At 41.2% G+C, this 22,208-nt stretch overlaps 1 protein-coding gene across 1 annotated transcript in view; it reads left to right on the top strand.

Annotated features, from left to right (window-relative positions):
* WTAP (WT1 associated protein) overlaps positions 1-22,208 on the top strand; it is a 263,014-nt gene that overhangs the window by 115,563 nt on the left and 125,243 nt on the right. Inside the window, exon 6 of the mRNA XM_069235141.1 lies at positions 2,224-2,402. Within this exon, the coding sequence (XP_069091242.1) occupies positions 2,224-2,402 (179 nt within the window). The remainder of the gene's footprint in view (positions 1-2,223; positions 2,403-22,208) is intronic.

Genomic DNA, 22,208 nt, shown 5'->3' with positions numbered 1-22,208 from the left:
GTGTGGGATGGGTGACACAGGGATTTAACCACAGTTTTTGAATGCACAGCTAATGTGATGAAATAAGAACAAGATTTACAGACCCGTTTATAGAGGAGTTTGAAGCCTGTGAAAACACATGTGCTTTTGTTAGTTTCTCTTTTACAGAGAAAAAGTAGTTCCTGAAACAGATCCTAAAATAAAAGTAGTGAAAGGGATAGTGTAATTGGTCCCTGCTTCCAAGGAGGGCTTAAACCCAGGCAGAGGCATGATAAATGCATGCCATGGAGAAATGGGGAGAAAGAATGAGTGATTGGATCCACTAAGTGGGAAGCCTTTGGAGGGGCTGAAGCCCAGAAAGTATATACATGTCTCAAAGCGACAGCGCAGCCTAGCCGAGATCTAAAAACCCTTCCTGAATGTGAGATAAGAATTAGTGCTACTGCTTCAGTACAGTAACTGAAGGGGAGATTGATATTGTATGTATATGTTTTCTCAAGTGTACACAACCTGGGCACTTAAGAGGGATTCAACAAAATAATCTAAAAAGATGCAAGTTTGTTTTACTGGCATTTTGTGGTATTTGCACTGAATGCAGTCGAGCTAAAATCATAGGGGGCCTAGTAAGAAAAGATTGGTGAATCATGTACATGCTATTGTTGGTTATGCTAATCTACTTAAAGTATTTTTTATTTAAATTATAAGCAGTCATTGTGGACTAATGCCTCTAGTTTATTCAATCAGAAGACGTCAGCTTAGAGTATCTTTCATTGTGTGCTTGTCTGTTCTACTGAGGTAAAACATTGTATTGCTTTAGGTGGCAAAGACTGTCTCTGGTAGTCCTACAATTGCACCTAGTTTTTGAGGGCAGATCAGAAATGTCACTTAATTGAACATTGGCACATTTGTCTCAATAAAAGTGTTTCACACCCTTCACTGCTTTGTACGTCCATTGTATTCAGACTGTCTGTAGACTTCATAATGTTTGGAAACTGTTCCTGCTTTTAAGTGTAGTTCTGTCAAAAGACTTTCAAATATTAAAGTGCCTTGTATAATATTACTCCTAAAACAGTACAAAACAAAATGTTCACTTTTTAAATAAAATCATTTGGCACTACTAAATTATTGGCTTTAAGTACTTTGCATTATGGATTTATTTCCTCAGTGGGAAACTCACACAGTTGCAGTCTGTGTGGTTGAAATGAAGAAATGTTGAAGTAAAGCTAGATTAAGTAGAGAGCTGTATTACACACTCCAGGCTGTGTGGTTGAAATGAAGCAATGTTGAAGTAAAACTAGATTAAGTAGAGAGCTGTATTACACACTCCTATTAATACACGGAGCTCTGTATAATACGATTTCAAACCATAAATCTACCTAGTAGAGATCTGTCATAAGAGCTGGTGTAATTAATATTTTTTCTAAGTGGTGTTTGTCCAAGAATGCAGAACACCTGTCTATTACGATATCAAATGTTTGATATAAAATATATTTTAGTCATTAAAGCAGAAAGTAATTTTCAGATTCAGAAGACGTTTTTCAATAATAGATTTTAATTACCTTTCCCAATGGTTATGCCCTTGAATTAAATTAACAATAACAGCTTTATCTAGTGAGTAGTACGTTTTCAAGGTGCATATGGCTCAATTTCCCCCCTCTTTCTTACCCTATGCACTAGCCTCTGCAACGTTATTTGCACGAAATACTTTCTCCTTTCTAGTCTCCATATAGTGTGGCTTAATGTTCAGTGGGGTAGCTAGGATGGATGCAGAGTTCTGTAAGGACTCAGATGAACTCCTGGTTGTGTTTTACTAAGCATGCCATTGTTCTAATATTATCAACAGTCTGTTGTTGCCCTTGTCTCATCTTTGTTGGTGCGCCCCCCCCCCCCCTCCCCCCAAAAGATAAACTGGAGGCTGATGTCTGCTGCATGTGGAACATGTTGTATGGCATCACTTTGCATTTCTACAGAGACCGAACTCTTCTTTTGATAGATTAGGGGTTGTGCATTCTTCAAGCAGGAACGTGTCCTAAATATTGGTAATATAACAAGTAAGGGTTTGATTGCCTTGTCGGGTTAGTGGTACTCTTGAGCCATATGTTTGATCGTTTGGTTTTCAATGCTTAGAAGCTGTGCATTAAGAGTATCGAAACGTGAACAAATCGCATTGCGTGATTTAGATTTGTTTAGCTTGTTAGACATAATCGCAAATAACTCATAATCATACTTTTTTTGTTAATGCAGAACCAGATACAGTACCTCAAGCAAGTTCAGCAGCCGAGCGTTGCCCAGCTGAGAACAACAATGGTGGACCCAGCCATCAACTTGTTTTTCCTAAAAATGAAAGGTGAACTGGAACAGACTAAAGACAAACTGGAACAAGCACAAAATGAACTGAGTGCCTGGAAATTTACGCCTGATAGGTAAACAAACATACTCCCCAGTCAAGACAACCCTGACAGTCCCACAACAAGAATGATTTGGTGGGACAAACAAGTACTCTTTCCACTCCAAGACTCAGACTTTTTTGAGCCAAAGCCACATTAACTGCCCAGCTTGTAATGCTTAATGTTTTCAGATGACCTTGTGTTTCAGCTTTTTTTCCTCCCCCATTGCTTCAGAGGCCTGACTGCGTCGGAATTCTCCGAAGAAGTGGCCGCATCCAATACCAAAATTGTTTCATTGCTAGAACTTGGTCACACTTGCACAATGGTTCGGTTTGAAGACATTACAGGGAGGAACAGAAGTCTTAAGTCTGTGGTACTTTGTGTCTACAGACAGTTTGGAAAGCAACGTAGTGTTTGAAATCCTGATTGAACATGTAAAATTCCAGTAAAAATCTAAGGAATGTTCTCCGCTCCTAACCTGAGCCTATTGACTTACAGACTGTAAGTCAGTTTTGCCAATATGACTGTGGACTTCCTGCTTGTTCACTGAACTGAGTCAAATACTAATACCTGGGAAATTATGCCTTAAATATTGTCTGCTAAAACGTTTTTGAATTACCACACAAAGTGCCATAATGCAGGTTGCACTACCGACAGTGTGCATATATGCTTCACCATGTGGTCCTGGGTTCTGTAGTATGCATCTGAGCCCTGATTTGGAAAGGTCAAAACAATGCATTGTTCTTAAAAATATTGGATATTTAGGCATGCAAGAACTAAAAAAAAAAAAACTAAAAAAAACAACAACAAAAAAAACTGATTTATGTGCAATATGGGTGCCTGGAATTCAGCCAGATTGCTTAATTTGAGGCATTCACTGCTTGATTTTAATAACCAAACGACATGTGTGTAGTACGTGTTTTCCTGTAGTACAGGGTTTGCGTTATCTGCACTGATCGTAAATGGCCAAACAAATAATTTAACAGTAGCAGCATTTATGGTAGGTTTTGGTAAATATATATATATATATTTTTCTATTGTATGACTGTTTTGCACTACCTCTTAAAATATATTTATTTTGATGGCTACACTTTTGAGGAACATTCCCTATTATATTCTACTGTCAATTAATTTTTTGCATCTTGATTCACTAGAAAATGTTCAGAGAATTTCAACATCCGCTTCTGACAGTAGTTTTGTATTTCCTGAGAGGATCAAGGACCTTTTTCAGTGCAGGTTGCACACATTGGAACTGCTGCTACAAATATCTTGGACCTAGTGTCAATTGTTCTGAGGTGATATAATTTCTGGCTTTGTTTAATGTATGAAGCCAAGATAAGGCATTAGATATATCAATAGATTATATATTTTAAGTTTGATATTAAAGTTTATCTCCGGCTCTGCGAAACCGCACTACTAAACGTTGGTCCTAAAGCCAGAATTAATTAATTTTTGATATTTAATGAACTGGGGAAAATTTGCCTTTTTTCTTGGAGTCTTTTAAAAGATTGTGGACTGGCAGTTCTGGAGTTATGCAGTTTTCGACTTTTCTGAGAAATTTTAAATAAAGATGTCTCATTTTGAAGGAGAATGAAGCCATTGAAATGACAAGGTTTTCTTGTTGGTTTCAGAATTAAGGCATCTGGTTGTTCAGGCGTGTACAGAGTGATTTAATTAACTAAAGGGAAATACTTGTTTGCATGTATATGTGAGGTTTTAGGCAGGGTGTACTTGTCAGATTGTGAAAAGGCATAGAATGTAGCATTTATGATTATTTACACACCCGGTCTGTTCTGGTGGTGAAAAGCATCCCGAATTTTGTCTAGAACAGTTTAACAATATTTGCTTTACATCTAGGAAAAACGTATGGCTTCTAGATGCACTTCATCGATTTCTAACCGATGCATATGCAAACTGTAGATCATCCACAGAACAAAAGATAGGAAATACATTTTTGGCTGTCATGCCTCTTGTAACAGTTTGGTGGAATAGAGCATTACAAATTAACGTCTAGAATCAGACAGACATGGAAAATCAGTTTTTTGGCCTTTCCGCGTCATATGCCAATAATACAGCAGCCAGATCTAAAAACACCTAACGTTGCAATTTTGATATTATATAAGAGACGAGTGATTAGTAAAATCCATGGGTGATGTGCCCCAGAAACCATTTTGACAAAACTGTAAGGAAAGGTTGACCATATTTGCCACAATTTATATTTACAGCAAACCGTCCTTTCTCAGCTCTGGGTTTACAAGTGCAATTAAAGTAGTATTGAATCGGTTACCCCACCTTGCCTGTGCTAAAACAACATTTGTATCATATAAAGAAACATACTACTTTGTCTTATTTTACTAAGGTCAGCATGTTTGGTTTATGCGTTGTTGCTTGAACACAATGGAGAAGAAATTCCTACCTAAAGTGGCACAATCTATAGCAGCCAGGGTTGCAAACGTAGCACAAAATATTTTTAATGTGACTCCTAACAAAGCATAATAGTTAACTACTTGCAGTAAACAAAAAAAAATGTAAACATAAGTTTGCTTTTTCTACAAATTATCAAGGGAAGACAACCTTTTTTTTAATTTTCAGATTAAAGGTTTTAAGATTTCAAATTGTATACTCGTATGTTAGAGCATTCACAAACTTTGGTTCAGATTTTAATTCTTCACTGTACATCTTTTGAAATGGAAATGCCTGTTCTCTTGTGCGTTTCACTGAGTCAACCCCCAAAACAATAGCTCTTGGGCCACAACTTGCCAGACAAAGTTTAGGTTCTGTTTTTTTTCCCCTTGAGCCAGCCCAATAGTTTTTCTTGTTTCAAAGTCCTCTCTGAAAACCACCTCAACTAATATCCTTCACTATAATTTTTGCATTTCATTTTTCTGATGTGTCCTGACCTTGAGGTATATCCAGGGTGAGTGTTTGTCAGCGGATATACACTCTTTTTTTCCACTACGAAGTTAAGAATTCGTTGGTCACCTAACTTTGCTATATTTGGAGGCACTAACGCCACTAGTGGTGCAAGTGAAAATGTATAACCACACAACTGCAGGCATCTACTTGAAATTTGTAAGGCCTGTTGCCAAATGCATGTCAAAGGTGCAATACACTAATTGCGCACAGTCTTTTAAAAGTTTATCACTCCGCCTTTTAAGCTGTTTCCAGAGGACTCGACAAACCATATTGCAATTACCGACTTATCATATGTAGCCTAAAAGCAAATTTCACCTTTTAGTATTCTTTGGACTAATATTCGAAAACCAGTCCTAGTATTATCAAGACCACATTGGTTCTGTTGAGCTCTCAAAGTTAATTTCTCATACTTTGCATAGCATAGACCCATTCCTACCCATTTTCTTTCGCGTATCATCAAGATTTAAAGGAAAAATCAAGTTTAAAAAGACTTTGACTGATTGTTTGATAGTAGTGGCACTGAGGCATTCTACAGAATTGGACACTGAAAAGAAAGTTCCATTGCTTCTTCCACTTCTCCATAAATGAAAACGGTTACCTAAAAATCCATCATCCGTAATAGTATTGATAACCTTGCAACTATGTCTGTTTTCTTATGTTAGCATATTAGAAATGTTCCTAGGATTAAAAACCTATTCTCCTTGGCTATGCAGTAATGCATTTATTGCAACTGTATTAGCTGTGCTTTTGTAATACCTGCTTAATTTTTACGTGTTTCCTTGAAGCATAGTCTGGAAAGGTCAGTCATAATAATGCAGTAAAGGACAGGCTTATGTATTCCGAAAAAGAGTCCAGAATGCATGCACATTAACATTTTGAAGCATTTATTCAAAATAATTGACAAGTGCACTGTTTCATCCCTTAACTATATATGCATAAACCCAAAGCCTTAACATAGGCCCGACGTAGCAACATTGATGTGCTTTTTAAAGCATTCTAACACTTGCTGAGCATTTATCACTGAACCTAAATTAGTTCGAAGAACATTGAGCATGCCGATTGCTACATTCATTCTAAAAATATAAGTTTATAACTTGGGAGATGCAGATAGCCTTAAACCTTAAGGTTTTTTTTTTGTTATCCCCAGAAATTATCCCATGCCACTTATTACATTTTTTAGTATTCCTGCGATTTATATCTTACATCTGCAACATTATTGTAATACTTGGTTACATTTGTTGTACATTTTTTTGGGGGTTGGTTGTCTGCCAGCACTGTCGGCAGATGTCTTAATTTTTATGGTCTGTGCTGAAATCCAGAAACGCTGTTTTCTGTTGGGGCAATACTCACTTTTGGAATATACCAATAGTCACTCACACAATCAGCTCAACTGGTCTGCTTCCCTCCAATCTATCTACTGAAAATATTTTACATCTTAATTCCATTAGGACAGGACGGGTGGGGGATTAGTGGGACTATTAAAATTTCATCCCCCATCCCTCAAAAGAGAACAAATTGATGCACTATTATGCTGCTTGCATAAAACTCAGTGCAGCGATCCAGTTTTCCATAATGAGATTTTGATGCATCAGGGCAAAAGGGGAGAATATGGATTGTAAATTAGAAAAGGCAGATGGGTGGATAATTATTCAGTTGGGTCTGCAAAGTGTGGAGAGTTGGTGCACCCAATCTTAAGTTTGCCTCTCTGTGGTTAGGTTATTGCACTTATCATTGGACTTTATTTGCTAATTTTAACACCATTTGAGTCTGCTGAGCATTTTGGCAGAGCCTAATGAGCGTAGTTTGTCTTGTTTACTGCAGAATGTGAAATTGGTTGTGAGATCTGAATTATAGTTTTACATTTGAACTCAAGCTTTACAGTTTAGAGATGAAGACTCCAGAGCTGCGCATCATACTCATGCTCCTTGGTCTTATCACTTACGTGTTTGGTCTTCCAAATGCATATCGAACTTCTGCAAAGAAGCTTGGCTTTTTTTTTGTTTTCTGAGAGATAGGAAGTGCCCTTCATGGCACGAAAACAATTTTTTCCTTTGTAGGCTTGTCACCAGGGGAGGGAAATTTTCAGTTTAAATCAATGTGCTTCAACACAAATTATTAATTTATGATCTCTGATTTTTACCTGGGTGTCTGGTGCCAAGTCATTCTTGCTTTTGTCTGCTAGAACTTGAATAAGCTCCTAAGCGCCACAAGTTTTTTTGAGTGCCATTTAGTTTAAGCAAGTTACCACTTCTGTTTCTGTGGGTGACCATCCAGGTTAAGAGTACATGAGGTTCACGAGATAGGAAGACAGTGCATTGGACCTAGATGCTAAGAAATTTGGACATGGAGAAACCCCGGAAGGTCCTTGTGGCATTCTGGAAGTACAACGTGGGCCATAGGTGTCGTAAGGTTAGGATGCAGTTTTCCAAAATGGCACAGCGTCTCAAAGTGAGCAAATTTGTTAGTTGCATGATTTGGTGGAAAAAGCAAATCAGTGACGTTAACGTAGCCTTGAAAGGCCTGTAGTTGCCCTGCTTGGTGAGGTACTGGCATGGGTTTGTAGAGTTTGTGCTTGTACGTGCTCTGTTTTTTTTTTTTTTTTTTTTGTTTTTTTGTAGCACATCTTTTAAAGTAGCAAACTGAGATGCTAAAGTTGCCTTTGGAATTCCAGTCACAATCACTTGTTGCATGTCAGTGCTGTCATGGTTTTTAAAACATACTATCTGGGTTGCTGAACCATAGTTAATCTTGCTGTTCGGTCCAAGAAATAGTACTTTAAGAACAAGCATTACAGGCAAGTAAATCATTTTTGTTTAAAAATAAAAATTCCAATTTGGTTAACTTGGAACATCTATCTATATAGCAGTGTATTGCCATTGTATTCTACTTCAGGGTGAGGCTGCAGTTGTATTTGTTTTGTAACGTTTCTGCTTTGAGCCTTTTGTCAGTGTTGATTTTAGTTATAACGGCACATGATTATTTTTCATAATATCAAACATTGAACAAACTGTTATATGGGCAGCCTGTTATAATGAAAATTAATGCCTTAGCACTATCAAAACCACTAATTCTGTAATAGTTGTATTACTGCTATGTTGGTGCAACCTCTTTACATTTGTCACAGTACTTTGCTTTGTCACGTACGTCCAGCAGAAAAGTGGTCATGCATTCTTCAGGTAAGCAAGTTTCAGAATTGTGTTGGAAGTATGAAATTAGCCACCTATTTTTAATGTGAAATGTTATTTGGAGCGAAGTGTCAAAATATTTTTTTTTCATGTAAATTACACTGTTTATCATGTGTTCTTGATACTCATGAGCGTTGACTATTTCAGTCTATGTAAAATCGTGCAAAAGTTTGAGAGAATTGTTTTTACCAAATAAAATTGAAATAGTTATCCAAAGGCAATATAAAGTGTTTTCTATTGTTTAGCTACAATTTGTGTTGTCTATTAATAGACATTGTTAGAAATGGGATCACTAGTTGAGAGGCATACACCCTTGTGTAATTAGGGACCACAATCTTAGTCGGGGTAAATCGCAACACCGTCCAAATTATCTTGTGCCCACCCGCTTGTAGCTTGGCACTGAGCAGTCTGGTTTAACTTAGAAGGCAATGTGTAAAGTACTTGTGCAATAAATGATATAGTGACAGTGAAAACACAGCAAAAATACACCATACAGGTTTAGAACTATAGATAATTACCTGAATAAAATATGGTAAAAACGACAAAGATCCAATAAGCACAAGTTCCAATATCACTTTTAAAAGGTTTAAAAGAGTCTCAATCCTTAAAAATAAACAGTTGTCTTTTTGTTACCCACGGTACCTGGCATGCGTAAAAAATGACGCATGGAGACTGCAGAAGAGATGCATGGAAAACTAAGGTGTTACGTCTAACTTTCCGACGCGGCACAGATGTGTTTTCTTTCCACTCTGCAAGAGGTTCGCATAGTTTTTCGGCCCGCTGTCTTGGTTCCTCAGTCCGATGCTCTTGACATGCTGGAAGAAGGCACAGGTGCTGCGTCGATCTGCAGTGCATCAAATTTTCCGTCGCAAGGTAGGCCCTGCATTGAATTTCCAGTTGAGGCGGCCTTGTTCTGGTTGGCTGTGTGGCGATTTCTCTGCCACGTGCAGGCTGTGTTGAGATTTCTGCAGGCGTTGCTTCAATTTTACGATGCACAAGAAATTTCTTGAAGAGGTGTGAAGTCTTTGTTGGCCCTGAGGCAGGACCGGAGGCAAGCTCAATCCATGTCTTTGGAGAGCACTTTTGGGGAAGGAGTGTCCTTCCAGCAAAGTCAGAGGCCAGCAGGGCAGCAGCCCTTTCCAGCAGCGCAGTCCAGATGAGTCTTTGGACAGCCAGGCAGCTCCTCTGAAGGGGTACAGGTGTTGGTCCAGAAGTGTCTAAGTTGGTGGGGTCAGAAACCCCGATTATATACCCAGAAATGCCATTGAAGTGGGGGAGACATCAAAGAGTGGTTTTGAAGTGCACAAGTTCCCCTTTCAGCCCAGTCCTGTCTGCCATGATCGCGGGTGGGGGGGGGGGGGGTGTTATTATCAGTCCTATGTGTGATGGCAGGCCACTGGCCCTTGAAATGTGTCAGGCCCTCCATCCTACAACCGCATTCATTATGCTGATGTGACTGAGTGTCCTGTGTTTGTGATTGTCTGGGTGAAATGCACAAGGGAGCTGTCAACCAGCACAGACCAGACGTTGATTGGAGATAAGCTGTAAGGCACTGACGGTTTTAAGTGTAGAGATATGGTTACTTTTTAAAAGTGGCATTTCTAAAATAGCAATATTAAATCCAACCGCCCCAGTAAGCAGGATTTTCGATTACCATTCTGGCCATACTAAATATGACCTGGTTACCCCTTGCAGATCAGAATCCACCACTCAAAATATGAGGGTAGTCCTAATGCTAGTCTATGAAAGGAGCAGGCCTCTCAGTAGTAGAATACGTTTTTTTCTTCCAGGACATATAAAACACATATGTACATGTCCTGCCTACATAGCACCCTGTCCTGTGGGTTACCTAGGGCCCACCTTAGGGTTGACTTATATGTAGAAAAAGGGGCGTTTGAGGCTTGGCAATTACTTTTAAATGCCAAGTCGAAGTGGCAGTGAAACTGCACACACAAGGCTTGTAATGGCAGGCTTGAGACATAGTTAAGGGGCTACCTATGTGGGTGGCACAATAGTAGCATTTAATTTACAAGCCCTGGGCACATGTAGTACACTTTACCAGGGATGTAAAAGTAAATCAGATATGCCAATTGGGGATGAGCCAATGTTACCATGTTTAAGGGAGAGAGCATATGCACTTTAGCACTGTTTAGCCGTGGTAAAGTGCACAGTCCCAAAACTAGCAAAAATGAGGTCAGAAAGAGGAAGGCAAAGTTTGGGGAGACCCTTTAGAGAGGCTGTTTTCCAACAGCTATCAATAGCCAAGTGTATGAGCTGACAGTCCTCTTTTTATGTTCCTAATCTGTAGGAAGCATATCCCAAGTATCAATAACTGTTCTGAGAAAGAAAACTGGGCACTGTTAACAAAGCAGTAAGCTGATCAAGAGTGTAGACCAAGTTTAGTTTCTGCTCTGAGCAAAGATAACAAAACGTATTTGTTTACCTTTGGGCATTCTAGCTCCTCAAACTCAGTGTAAAAATACGTTCTTTAATTGACATTTTTGACTTGGCATCCCTCTCATTATCGGAAACCAGTCTTTAGCAATAGTATTAAACCAACTCGTCCCACAACGCAAGGCCTTTGTACCCCTCCCTCTCTCAACACAAGGGGTTTCTCGCTCCAGATGTAGGAATAGGCCAATAAACCATTGGTATCCCAGTCTGATAACTTTTTCTTTGACTAAGGATAAATAGCAGCATAGTGTAGATGCCGTACCCTAATAGGTAGATCGCATCTTAATGGTAGAGGCATGTTAAGTTATTTTTTGCTATATTGCTACAATGGATTTTTTTTTTCTCACCCCGTGGAGCTTCTCTCAACACCCCTTTCCTTTAAGAAACTGCCTTGCCACATGGTACTGGGTATTGTATATTCATCATACACATCTTTGTTCGCTTATATTCAACCATCAAAGCAATAACATCATAAAAATACAAAGAAAATTGATTTAAAAAAAAAACTTAAAATCATAAATACAACCTGCGGGGAAGTATGTTTAACCACCTGAAAACCTATGTTCGGTGGCATGTGTAGCTGCAGATACACATGCTGTGCATAGTCCGCCGTCTGGTGTTGGGCTCGGAGTGTTACAAGTTGTTTTTCTTCGAAGAAGTCTTTTCGAGTCACGAGACCGAGGGACTCCTCCCACCTCGGTTCCATTGCGCATGGGCGTCGACGCCATCTTAGATTGTTTTCTTTCCGCTGTCGGGTTCGGACGTGTTCCTTTTCGCTCCGTGTTTCGGGTCGGAAAGTTAGTCAGAATCTCGGAAACTTCGTCGGTATTGTTTCGTTCGGTATCGGGGTAGTTAGAACCAATCGCCTCCGAATCTTGAAGAGCTTCGGGAGCCCTTCGGGGTAATTTCGATCATCCGTCGGGGCCTGGTCGGCCCGACCGCGTGCAACATCGAGACTGATGGAACGGACCCCGTTCCGATTCTGTCCTAAATGCCATAATAAGTATCCTTATACGGATCAACATTTGGTCTGTAACTTGTGCCTGTCCCCCGAGCACAAGGAGGATACGTGCGAAGCCTGTCGCGCGTTTCGGTGGAGAAAAACGCTCAGAGACCGAAGAGCCAGGAGGTTGCAGATGGCGTCCACGCTGACAGGACAACAACGGTTCGAGGAGGAGGAGGAGGAAGAAGAATCTTTCTCCATCCGTGAGTCGGATTCCGAAGAATTCAACGTCGAAGAACAACCAACCGTGAGTAAGACGTCGAAACAAACATCACACGAAAAGACTGACAAAGCCCAGGGGACGCCACCGCCAACAGGCCATAGCTTAACCCAGAAAGTAGGTGACCGTCCAACGGCACCGAAAAAGGGCGAGCTGCTGTCGAAGTCCTCCGACTCCGGTCGAGATACAGGCACGCAGCACTCTCGGGACTGAGAGGGTGACGCAGAAAAAGTTCGGCACCGACACAGCGGCTCCGAAGTTGGTCGGCACCGAGAGGGCACGACGCTGAAAAGACAAAAGATCTTGTCGGAGCCGAAAAAATCGAAGGATACGGTTTCGGTGCCGAAACGCCCGGCAACCGAACCGAAAACTGGTTCCTACTCAGAGGAACAGGGACTGTCCTCTCAACTCAAACACCGATTTGAGGAGGAATTACAAACAATTCAGCCAAATCACACGCAAAAGCGGATCTTTATTCAAAAGGATACAGGGAAGATTGGCACTCCTCCCCCCCCCATCAAAAGGAAACTTGACTTCCAGCAAGGAGACAGGCAACCACAAGCGAAGGTGGTAAAGAAGGTAACTCCACCACCCTCTCCACCACCATCAACTCATGCATCACCGGCACAAACTCCACCATTAACACACTCACCAGCTCATACCACAATGAGCCAGGATGATCAGGATGCATGGGACCTCTACGACGCTCCAGTATCGGACAATAGCCCAGAGTCGTACCCAACTAAACCGTCCCCACCTGAGGACAGTACATCATATGCACAGGTGGTAGCTAGGGCAGCCGAATTCCATAATGTCTCGCTACACTCGGAGCCTATTGAGGATGACTTCCTCTTTAACACCCTGTCCTCCACCCATAGCCATTATCAAAGCCTTCCCATGCTTCCAGGAATGCTACGGCACTCGAAACAAATATTTCAGGAGCCAGTTAAAAGCAGAGCCATAACTCCGAGGGTGGAGAAAAAATACAAGGCTCCGCCCACAGACCCTGTCTTTCTTACATCACAACTAACACCGGACTCAGTAGTCGTGGGGGCAGCTCGTAAAAGAGCCAACTCGCATACATCAGGCGACGCACCACCTCCGGACAAGGAGAGCCGCAAATTTGATGCAGCGGGAAAAAGGGTTGCAGCACAAGCGGCAAATCAGTGGCGCATCGCCAACTCGCAAGCACTCCTGGCGAGCTACGACAGGGCTCATTGGGATGAGATGCAACATCTCATCGAATACCTCCCCAAGGAGTTCCAGAAACGAGCGCAACAGGTGGTGGAAGAGGGACAGAGTATCTCGAACAATCAGATACGGTCTTCCATGGATGCAGCGGATACAGCTGCAAGGACAATAAATACTTCAGTCACCATAAGAAGGCATGCATGGCTGCGCACATCTGGGTTCAAACCCGAAATACAACAGGCTGTGCTCAATATGCCGTTTAACGAACAGCAATTGCTTGGGCCGGAGGTCGACACTGCAATTGAAAAATTAAAAAAGGACACCGATACAGCCAAAGCCATGGGCGCACTCTACTCCCCGCAGGGCAGAGGCACATTTGGAGCATTTCGTAAAACAACTTTTAGGGGAGGGTTTCGAGGTCAACCCACAGAAACCAGCACCTCACAAACAAGACCACCAACCTACCAGGGACAATATCAAAGGGGAGGTTTTCGGGGACAATACAGAGGGGGCCAATTCCCAAGAAACCGGGGAAAATTTCAAGGTCCCAAAACCCCTCAAAATAAACAGTGACTCACAAGTCACACAACCCCTTCACACAACACCAGTGGGGGGAAGACTAAGCCAGTTCTACAAATCTTGGGAGGAAATAACAAAAGACACTTGGGTCTTAGCAATTATCCAACATGGTTATTGCATAGAATTTCTCCAACTCCCTCCAAACGTCCCACCGAAAACACACAATATGTCAAAACAGCATATAGACCTTCTAGGACTAGAAGTTCAGGCATTGCTGCAAAAGGACGCAATAGAACTGGTACCACGTCATCAAAAGAACACAGGAGTTTACTCACTGTACTTTCTAATACCAAAAAAAGACAAAACTCTAAGACCAATACTAGATCTCAGAACACTAAACACCTACATCAAATCAGACCACTTTCACATGGTCACATTACAAGACGTAATCCCACTGCTCAAACAGCAAGACTACATGACAACATTAGATCTAAAAGATGCGTATTTCCATATACCGATACATCCTTCGCACAGGAAATACCTAAGGTTCGTATTCAAAGGAATACATTACCAGTTCAAAGTGTTGCCATTCGGAATAACAACTGCGCCAAGAGTCTTTACAAAATGCCTGGCAGTAGTAGCTGCACATATCAGAAGGCAGCAAATACATGTGTTCCCATACCTAGACGATTGGTTAATCAAAACCAATACGCTACAACGGTGTTCACAACACACAAAATATGTCATAGAAACCCTACACAACCTAGGTTTCTCAATCAACTACGCGAAGTCACACCTGCAGCCGTGTCAAACACAGCAATATTTAGGAGCAACAATCAACACAGCAAAAGGGATTGCTACTCCAAGTCCACAAAGAGTACAAACATTTCACAATGTAATACAAACCTTGTATCCAAACCAAAGAGTACAAGTAAAAATAATACTGAAACTACTAGGCATGATGTCTTCATGCATAGCCATTGTCCCAAACGCAAGATTGCACATGCGGCCCTTACAACAGTGCCTAGCATCACAGTGGTCACAGGCACAGGGTCAACTTCTAGATCTGGTGTTGGTAGACCGCCAAACATACATCTCGCTTCTATGGTGGAACAATACAAATTTAAACAAAGGGCGGCCTTTCCAAGACCCAGTGCCAACATACGTTATAACAACGGATGCTTCCATGACAGGGTGGGGAGCACACCTCAATCAACACAGCATCCAAGGACAATGGGACATGCATCAAAGAAAGTTTCACATAAATCACTTAGAACTGTTAGCAGTATTTCTAGCGTTGAAAGCATTCCAACCCATGATATCCCACAAATACATTCTTGTCAAAACAGACAACATGACGACAATGTATTTAAACAAACAGGGGGGGGACACACTCGACACAGTTGTCTCCTAACACAAAAAATATGGCATTGGGCAATTCACAACCATATTCGCCTAATAGCACAATTTATTCCAGGGATCCAGAACCAACTAGCAGACAATCTCTCTCGGGATCACCAACAAATCCACGAATGGGAAATTCACCCCCAAATACTGAACACTTACTTTCAAATTTGGGGAACACCTCAAATAGATCTCTTTGCAACAAAAGAAAACGCAAAATGCCAAACCTTTGCATCCAGGTACCCACACAGGTACTCCCAAGGCAATGCTCTATAGATGAATTGGTCAGGGATATTTGCGTACGCTTTTCCCCCTCTCCCTCTCCTTCCATATCTAGTAAACAGATTGAGTCAAAACAAACTCAAACTCATACTAATAGCACCAACATGGGCAAGACAACCTTGGTATACAAAACTACTAGACCTGTCAGTAGTACCTCATGTCAAACTACCCAACAGACCAGATCTGTTAACACAACACAAACAACAGATCAGGCATCCAAACCCAGCATCGCTGAATCTAGCAATTTGGCTCCTGAAATCCTAGAATTTGGATACTTAGATCTCACACAAGAATGTATGGAGGTCATAAAACAAGCTAGAAAACCTTCCACTAGACACTGCTATGCAAGTAAATGGAAAAGATTTGTTTATTACTGCCATAATGAGCAAATTCATCCATTGCATGCGTCTCCAAAAGATGTAGTAGGATATTTACTACATTTGCAAAAATCCAATCTAGCTTTCTCTTCCATAAAGATACATCTCGCCGCAATATCTGCTTACCTGCAGATTACTCATTCAACTTCCCTGTTTAGAATACCTGTCATTAAAGCGTTTATGGAAGGCCTAAAGAGAATTATACCACCAAGAACACCACCTGTTCCTTCACGGAACCTCAACATTGTCTTAACAAGGCTCATGGGCCCACCTTTCGAACCCATGCATTCTTGTGAAATGCAATACTTAACGTGGAAAGTTGCATTCCTCATTGCCATCACATCTCTAAGAAGAGTAAGTGAAATACAGGCGTTTACCATACAAGAACCATTTATTCAAATACACAAGAATAAAGTAGTTCTAAGAACAAATCCAAAGTTCTTACCAAAGGTTATCTCACCATTCCACTTAAATCAAACAGTAGAATTACCAGTGTTCTTCCCACAGCCGGATTCAATAGCTGAAAGAGCACTACATACATTAGACATCAAAAGAGCACTAATGTACTACATTGACAGAACAAAAGTAATTAGAAAGACAAAACAACTATTTATTGCCTTTCAAAAACCTCATACAGGAAACCCAGTTTCAAAACAAGGTATTGCCAGATGGATAGTTAGGTGCATCCAAACCTGCTATCTTAAAGCAAAGAGAGAACTGCCTATTACACCAAAGGCAGACTCAACCAGAAAGAAAGGTGCTACTATGGCCTTTCTAGGAAATATTCCAATGAACGAAATATGTAAGGCAGCAACATGGTCTACGCCTCATACATTTACTAAACACTACTGTGTAGATGTGTTATCTGCACAACAAGCCACAGTAGGACAAGCCGTACTAAGAACTTTATTTCAAACTACTTCCACTCCTACAGGCTGAACCACCGCTTTTGGGGAGATAACTGCTTACTAGTCTATGCACAGCATGTGTATCTGCAGCTACACATGCCACCAAACGGAAAATGTCACTTACCAGGTGTACATCTGTTCATGGCATTAGTCGCTGCAGATTCACATGCGCCCACCCGCCTCCCCGGGAGCCTGTAGCTGTTTGGAAGTATATCTTCAACATTTGTACATTTGTAAATATGTTACTTTAACCTTCATTTGGTACATACGTATTCATTCCATTGGATGGGCACTATTACTAGCATACACAACTCCTACCTCACCCTCTGCGGGGAAAACAATCTAAGATGGAGTCGACGCCCATGCGCAATGGAACCGAGGTGGGAGGAGTCCCTCGGTCTCGTGACTCGAAAAGACTTCTTCGAAGAAAAACAACTTGTAACACTCCGAGCCCAACACCAGACGGCGGACTATGCACAGCATGTGAATCTGCAGCGACTAATGCCACGAACAGATGTACACTGGGTAAGTGACATTTTCCTTCTCTTAACAGTCTCATTAATAGCTGGTGAACAATCACAATAATCTTAAAACATTAATCAGAAATAAATAATTAAAGCTATAAAACTTAGAACTAATCATTATAGTTTCTTAGAGAACGTGTGCATATGTACCATGCGGCAGCAAGGAACTTGCTGACCGCACAGAACAGGGGAGTGGAGGTATCCCTCATCATAATCCTTAGGGCATCTTTGCAATGTCTCATGCCTATATTCCTACAAATTGGGCTTAGCCACTTCCGCCTTGCGGTCCAATATGCGGGGCATATAAACATAAAATGTACTACGGATTTTGGAGTGCAATTACAGCTGGGACATAAATCAGTTGTTGTGGTAGAACTCCACGTGCTGTTAAAAGATTTAAGAGGTAAGCATCCATACCTAAACTGAATATATATACCTTTGCCCAGCGGATCAGAAATTTAATCCATAAATGGTTCAGGATGAGGATACCACTTGAGATCAAGAAATTGGGATGTCAGTCTGCCATGTGACATATGTAGAGGTAGTTTTCCCTGACATAGGTCCAATAAGCTGTTTTCAAGTGTTTCTTATGGTCCCTCCTTAGATTGTAAGGTTGACTCCAAAAGTTTTTCAGACCCAAAATATGAAGCCCATTTGAGATATGCTTAAGCCAAGGAATAGAAAGTGCATTGGGTCTTTCTAAAATATCTTGGAGGGACTCCTTATATACAATTAGTTCAGGAGTAGTCCAGCTGCAAACCCAAAAAAGCTGGGGTCTTAGGACAATTACATCTGAGATACGCGAAAGACCATGGTCCCAAAACATTGGGATCAGAGGGGTATTCCGAGGACATGCCAAAAGCGATCTTATAAACCTATTTTCCCCCACAGAGAGTTTACTTACATTAGAAAATCTCCAGATTTCTGCCCCATAAACCACAGCACCCTGGGCCAAATAGATTTTAAAGGCTGGAGAGACTGCGCTCTCTGTGGTGGATTTATGAAAACGCGATAGAAGGGCTATGCTTTTATCAATCTGAGCCTCCCAATGCATATTATTGCTGATTCTTACCCCTAGGTAATCGATGGAACATACCTTACTTAAAGGGGTCACGTTGTAAAAGATGGTATATCTCTTAGTATTACCACAACCCAAGGTCATAAGTTTGGTTTTATTGTGATTAAGCTCCAATCCATAATCAACCCAGAATGAGCTAAACCTGTCCATTAGGACCTGAAGGCCCATAGGAGTTTTGGAAATCAAAATGGAGTCATCAGCAAATAATATCGGGATTTTTTGATTGTTCACGGAGGGCGTGTCATTACAGCAATCAGATACGACTTGCACTGCCTCGTTGATAAACAGGGTGAAAAGAGTGGGGGTGAGGACGCAGCCCTGGCGTACCCCTCGCCTAATGTCTATTCTATCAGTAATTTCCCCCTGGCTACCCATCTTACTCGTGCATATGTATTCTCATGCAGCCTTTGGATTAAGTGCACTAGGTTTCCTGGGGTACCAGTTTTGTTTAAGACTTCCCATAGCTTCTCTCTCAGAACAAGGTCAAAAGCAGATCTTAAATCTACAAAAGCAACGTACAGTTGTTGCTTGGCTAAGGTGACATATTTCCAAAATAACAATGAGAGCCTGAAAACTTGGTCCATGGTACTGATTTTTGGGCGAAAGCTGACCTGAAGAGGGGGATAAAACCTGCCTATCCTGTAGCCATTCCGTGAGCCTAAGACTTGCTTTGCAAAGATCTTTTGCAGGTTATCAATAAGGCTGATTGGCCGATAATTAGCTGGCGAACCCACATCACCTTTCTTATGTATAGGAATTATTTCTGCCCCATGCCACGAATCTGGGATGGGACTACCTGCTGCTATAGCATTTGACAGTGTATTTATGTACCATGCCCATATGGTGGGTTCAGATTTAAACAGGTCCCCCAGTATCTTGTCCGGGCCAGGAGCTTTCGCTAGTCTCATGGAATTAATGGCTGCTGTTTCATCAATTGTAAAAATGATGTCCTCCGTTGAACTTTTGTCAGAAGCACTGTAGTCGATGCACCCAATATCTACAGCAGTGATACTCCTAGTACGGCCTGGCGGCCCTCCTGACCTTTATGTGCGGCCCAGCAGCACTGGGCTGCTCTTAACTAGACTTGACACTAACATAAATGCTTGCCTGTTTATTTTCATTTTTTTTATTTAAGGAGAGTTGAAGGTAAAGATAAGAGAGGGTTCTGTATAATGCAACATCAGATAGACCTTCATTTTTAAAGAAATATTTGAAGTAAAAATGTAAAAGCACGATCAAGTCTGCTCAAAATTCAAAAAGTGTATTTCATTAACACGCAGAAACTTCACCTTAGTACACCAGATTATATCTGTGCATTGAAGAAATATATTTTTTCAAAGTGTTAATTTTCTAACCAGAATTTAGAAACATTCACTCCCCCCATCTCCCACCCCGAAAATAATGCCTTTGAGCTAAAAGGCAAGTCAGCTATGTGCACTCTTTCGGTGGCCTAGGTTTCAATTATACAAAAACATTAATAGTTTATTAAATCAAATACAAAAAGGTTTTGTGCAGCACACATCCTAAAGTCATGCGAGGCCCTCATATGTGATAATGAACAAAAAGCAGGGAAAGTGAAATAAAACATTTGCTTAGGGTCACACAGTTTGGTTAAGTGGAGAAGCTGTGATTATTCCCAAGTTTATGGTTTCACATTGTGCTATTCAGACACTAGTAGTATAGCTTTGCGTCCCTTACACCCACTTTACTACCAACCCCAGACTGCCACCCTGCTGCCATCAGTGCGGCCCTCGGTCACATCGAAGACCAAACTCTGTGGCCCCCGTGAAAAAGTTTGAGAGTACCCATGATCTACAGGGTCCTGTTGAGCAGGGGAAGCATAAATCTCAGAAAAATAAGTCACCCATCTTTCAGGTTCAATGTACATGCTTATATTATCATTACCCACTCTTGATCTACAAGCCAACAACCGCCAAAAGAAACCATCATCTCTGTTCTTAACTGCATCCAGCAACATCTGCCAAATCTCATGTTCCCAGCTTTTTTTTAGCTCGTTCCAGGGACATAATATACCGGAGTCTGGTGTTCCAAATCTCCCCCTGTGAGTGTTTTTTTTTTTTAAGCTACTTTAAAATTGGATCTTGCACAAGCACAATCCTTGTTATACCATTCCCTTCTTGAAATATTGTCGGGTGTCTGCCTAGAAGAGGATTCCGTATAAAAGATACCCTGAAGGGTGCCTACCATTTCTGTATGAATAGCCATGATTGGAATAATAGCTTCTTGTTCCCCAAATCTAGAGAAAAATTCTAGAAACGATAAGTAAATTTCCCTAATTAAGTATGGGTTTGATATCACTTTTGGCCAGCTGACACTGGTTTGTCCAAGATTCAACCGGGGAGTCGGAACATCAGTGGTCTCTCTAAATGCTGGGCTCTTGCAAATGCATGATTAATTAAGTTAAGGCGCAAGGGGTTATGATCACTATCATGGCAGAATATTATTTCCATATCCAAGGTACTTGTTCATAGTCTAATATCCACCAAGAGATAATCAATGGTACTAGAGGAAAGCCCTCGCTTAAAGGTGGAAGCACGGATGGGATCAGATCTTGTATGACCATTGCATTCTCTTAGCCCAAAATTTAGGCATAAAGTAGCCATCTGCATTGCGACGCGAGAAATAGAAGTAGACAGTCTCTTTGGATTGAGGCATACCCCATAGCTCATCTTCAATAGTCAGGCTACTAATAATGTTCGTTAATGCAAAGGAACAATTGAAATCACCCGCAACCATCAGACAATCTGGATGTAGGAGCTCCACATAGTCAGCTGAGTGAGAACACTAGATACGGTACCACATGGGACAGATCTTGCATACACATTTATCAGAATCACCTTGAAACCAGGCCGAAATGTGAGTTGTACACCCAACATGTCATGAGATTTAAACAATATTACGGAGTGATCGCATTTCAATCTGTTATTCAACAAAATCATAAGCCCCCTATCCGTCCACTAAAGCCCCCAGAAGCTGGTTGAGCCACAGGGAAGTAGGTTGTAAAGCCTGCTAGATGGATTGATTCTGCAGCCCAAGTTTCCTGGAATAAGCATACATCATAGTTAATAATGAAACTGACCCACTCGGGATCTACTAGCTTTTGCTCTATTCCTGCTACATTCCAAGACATAATAACACATTTTGGGGATGTAATTCCTGCCTTGGTTCTCATTTGGGGAGCCATTTCTAAATTTCCTGGGCTTTCTACTTGACAAACCTCTGATGCTACTTTTAGCATCCCTACTTAAGGGTCATCGGTTAGTCCAAGTCAGATAACGAGGGGAAAGAATTCTGTACCAGAAGTGGTAGATGGTTCTCGGGTGAAACTTCGACCCCTCCTGCATTGTCATTAAACGGACAGCAACATCTGCGGATCTTTTCTCCAGGTGCATGTATGCAAAGATTAATACCAGTTTTCCTGCCAGCTCTTAAAGAGCCAGTTCGGATATTGAAGGATATAAGATTGTTCACCATGGTGCTATCGGTAAAAAGGATAGAGATGTAGTCAAATTCCAACCCCGGTTGAATATACCTACGCACCTCTTGAATATCAGACTGATTAACAGAGAGAATTCCTCTGTGAACGTATCCAGTATATAACTTTATTGGTTAGAGAGTCATTTGACTATACCAGAAGGCAGCCTGGGGACCTCTGTCAAAAATAAATGGGCACCTTTTCTTCTCCAACCAGGTCTCCCCTTCATATCATGTGTCTTTATTAATCTCGGTTGGCCAGAGGGTGAAACTCTAGGGTAACTAG

This window comes from Pleurodeles waltl, chromosome 5 (genome assembly GCF_031143425.1).
Source record: "Pleurodeles waltl isolate 20211129_DDA chromosome 5, aPleWal1.hap1.20221129, whole genome shotgun sequence".
NCBI classification, from domain to species: domain Eukaryota; kingdom Metazoa; phylum Chordata; class Amphibia; order Caudata; family Salamandridae; genus Pleurodeles; species Pleurodeles waltl.
Note: the sequence above shows the minus strand (reverse complement) of the source record. Positions and strands in the feature narration are given on the sequence as shown.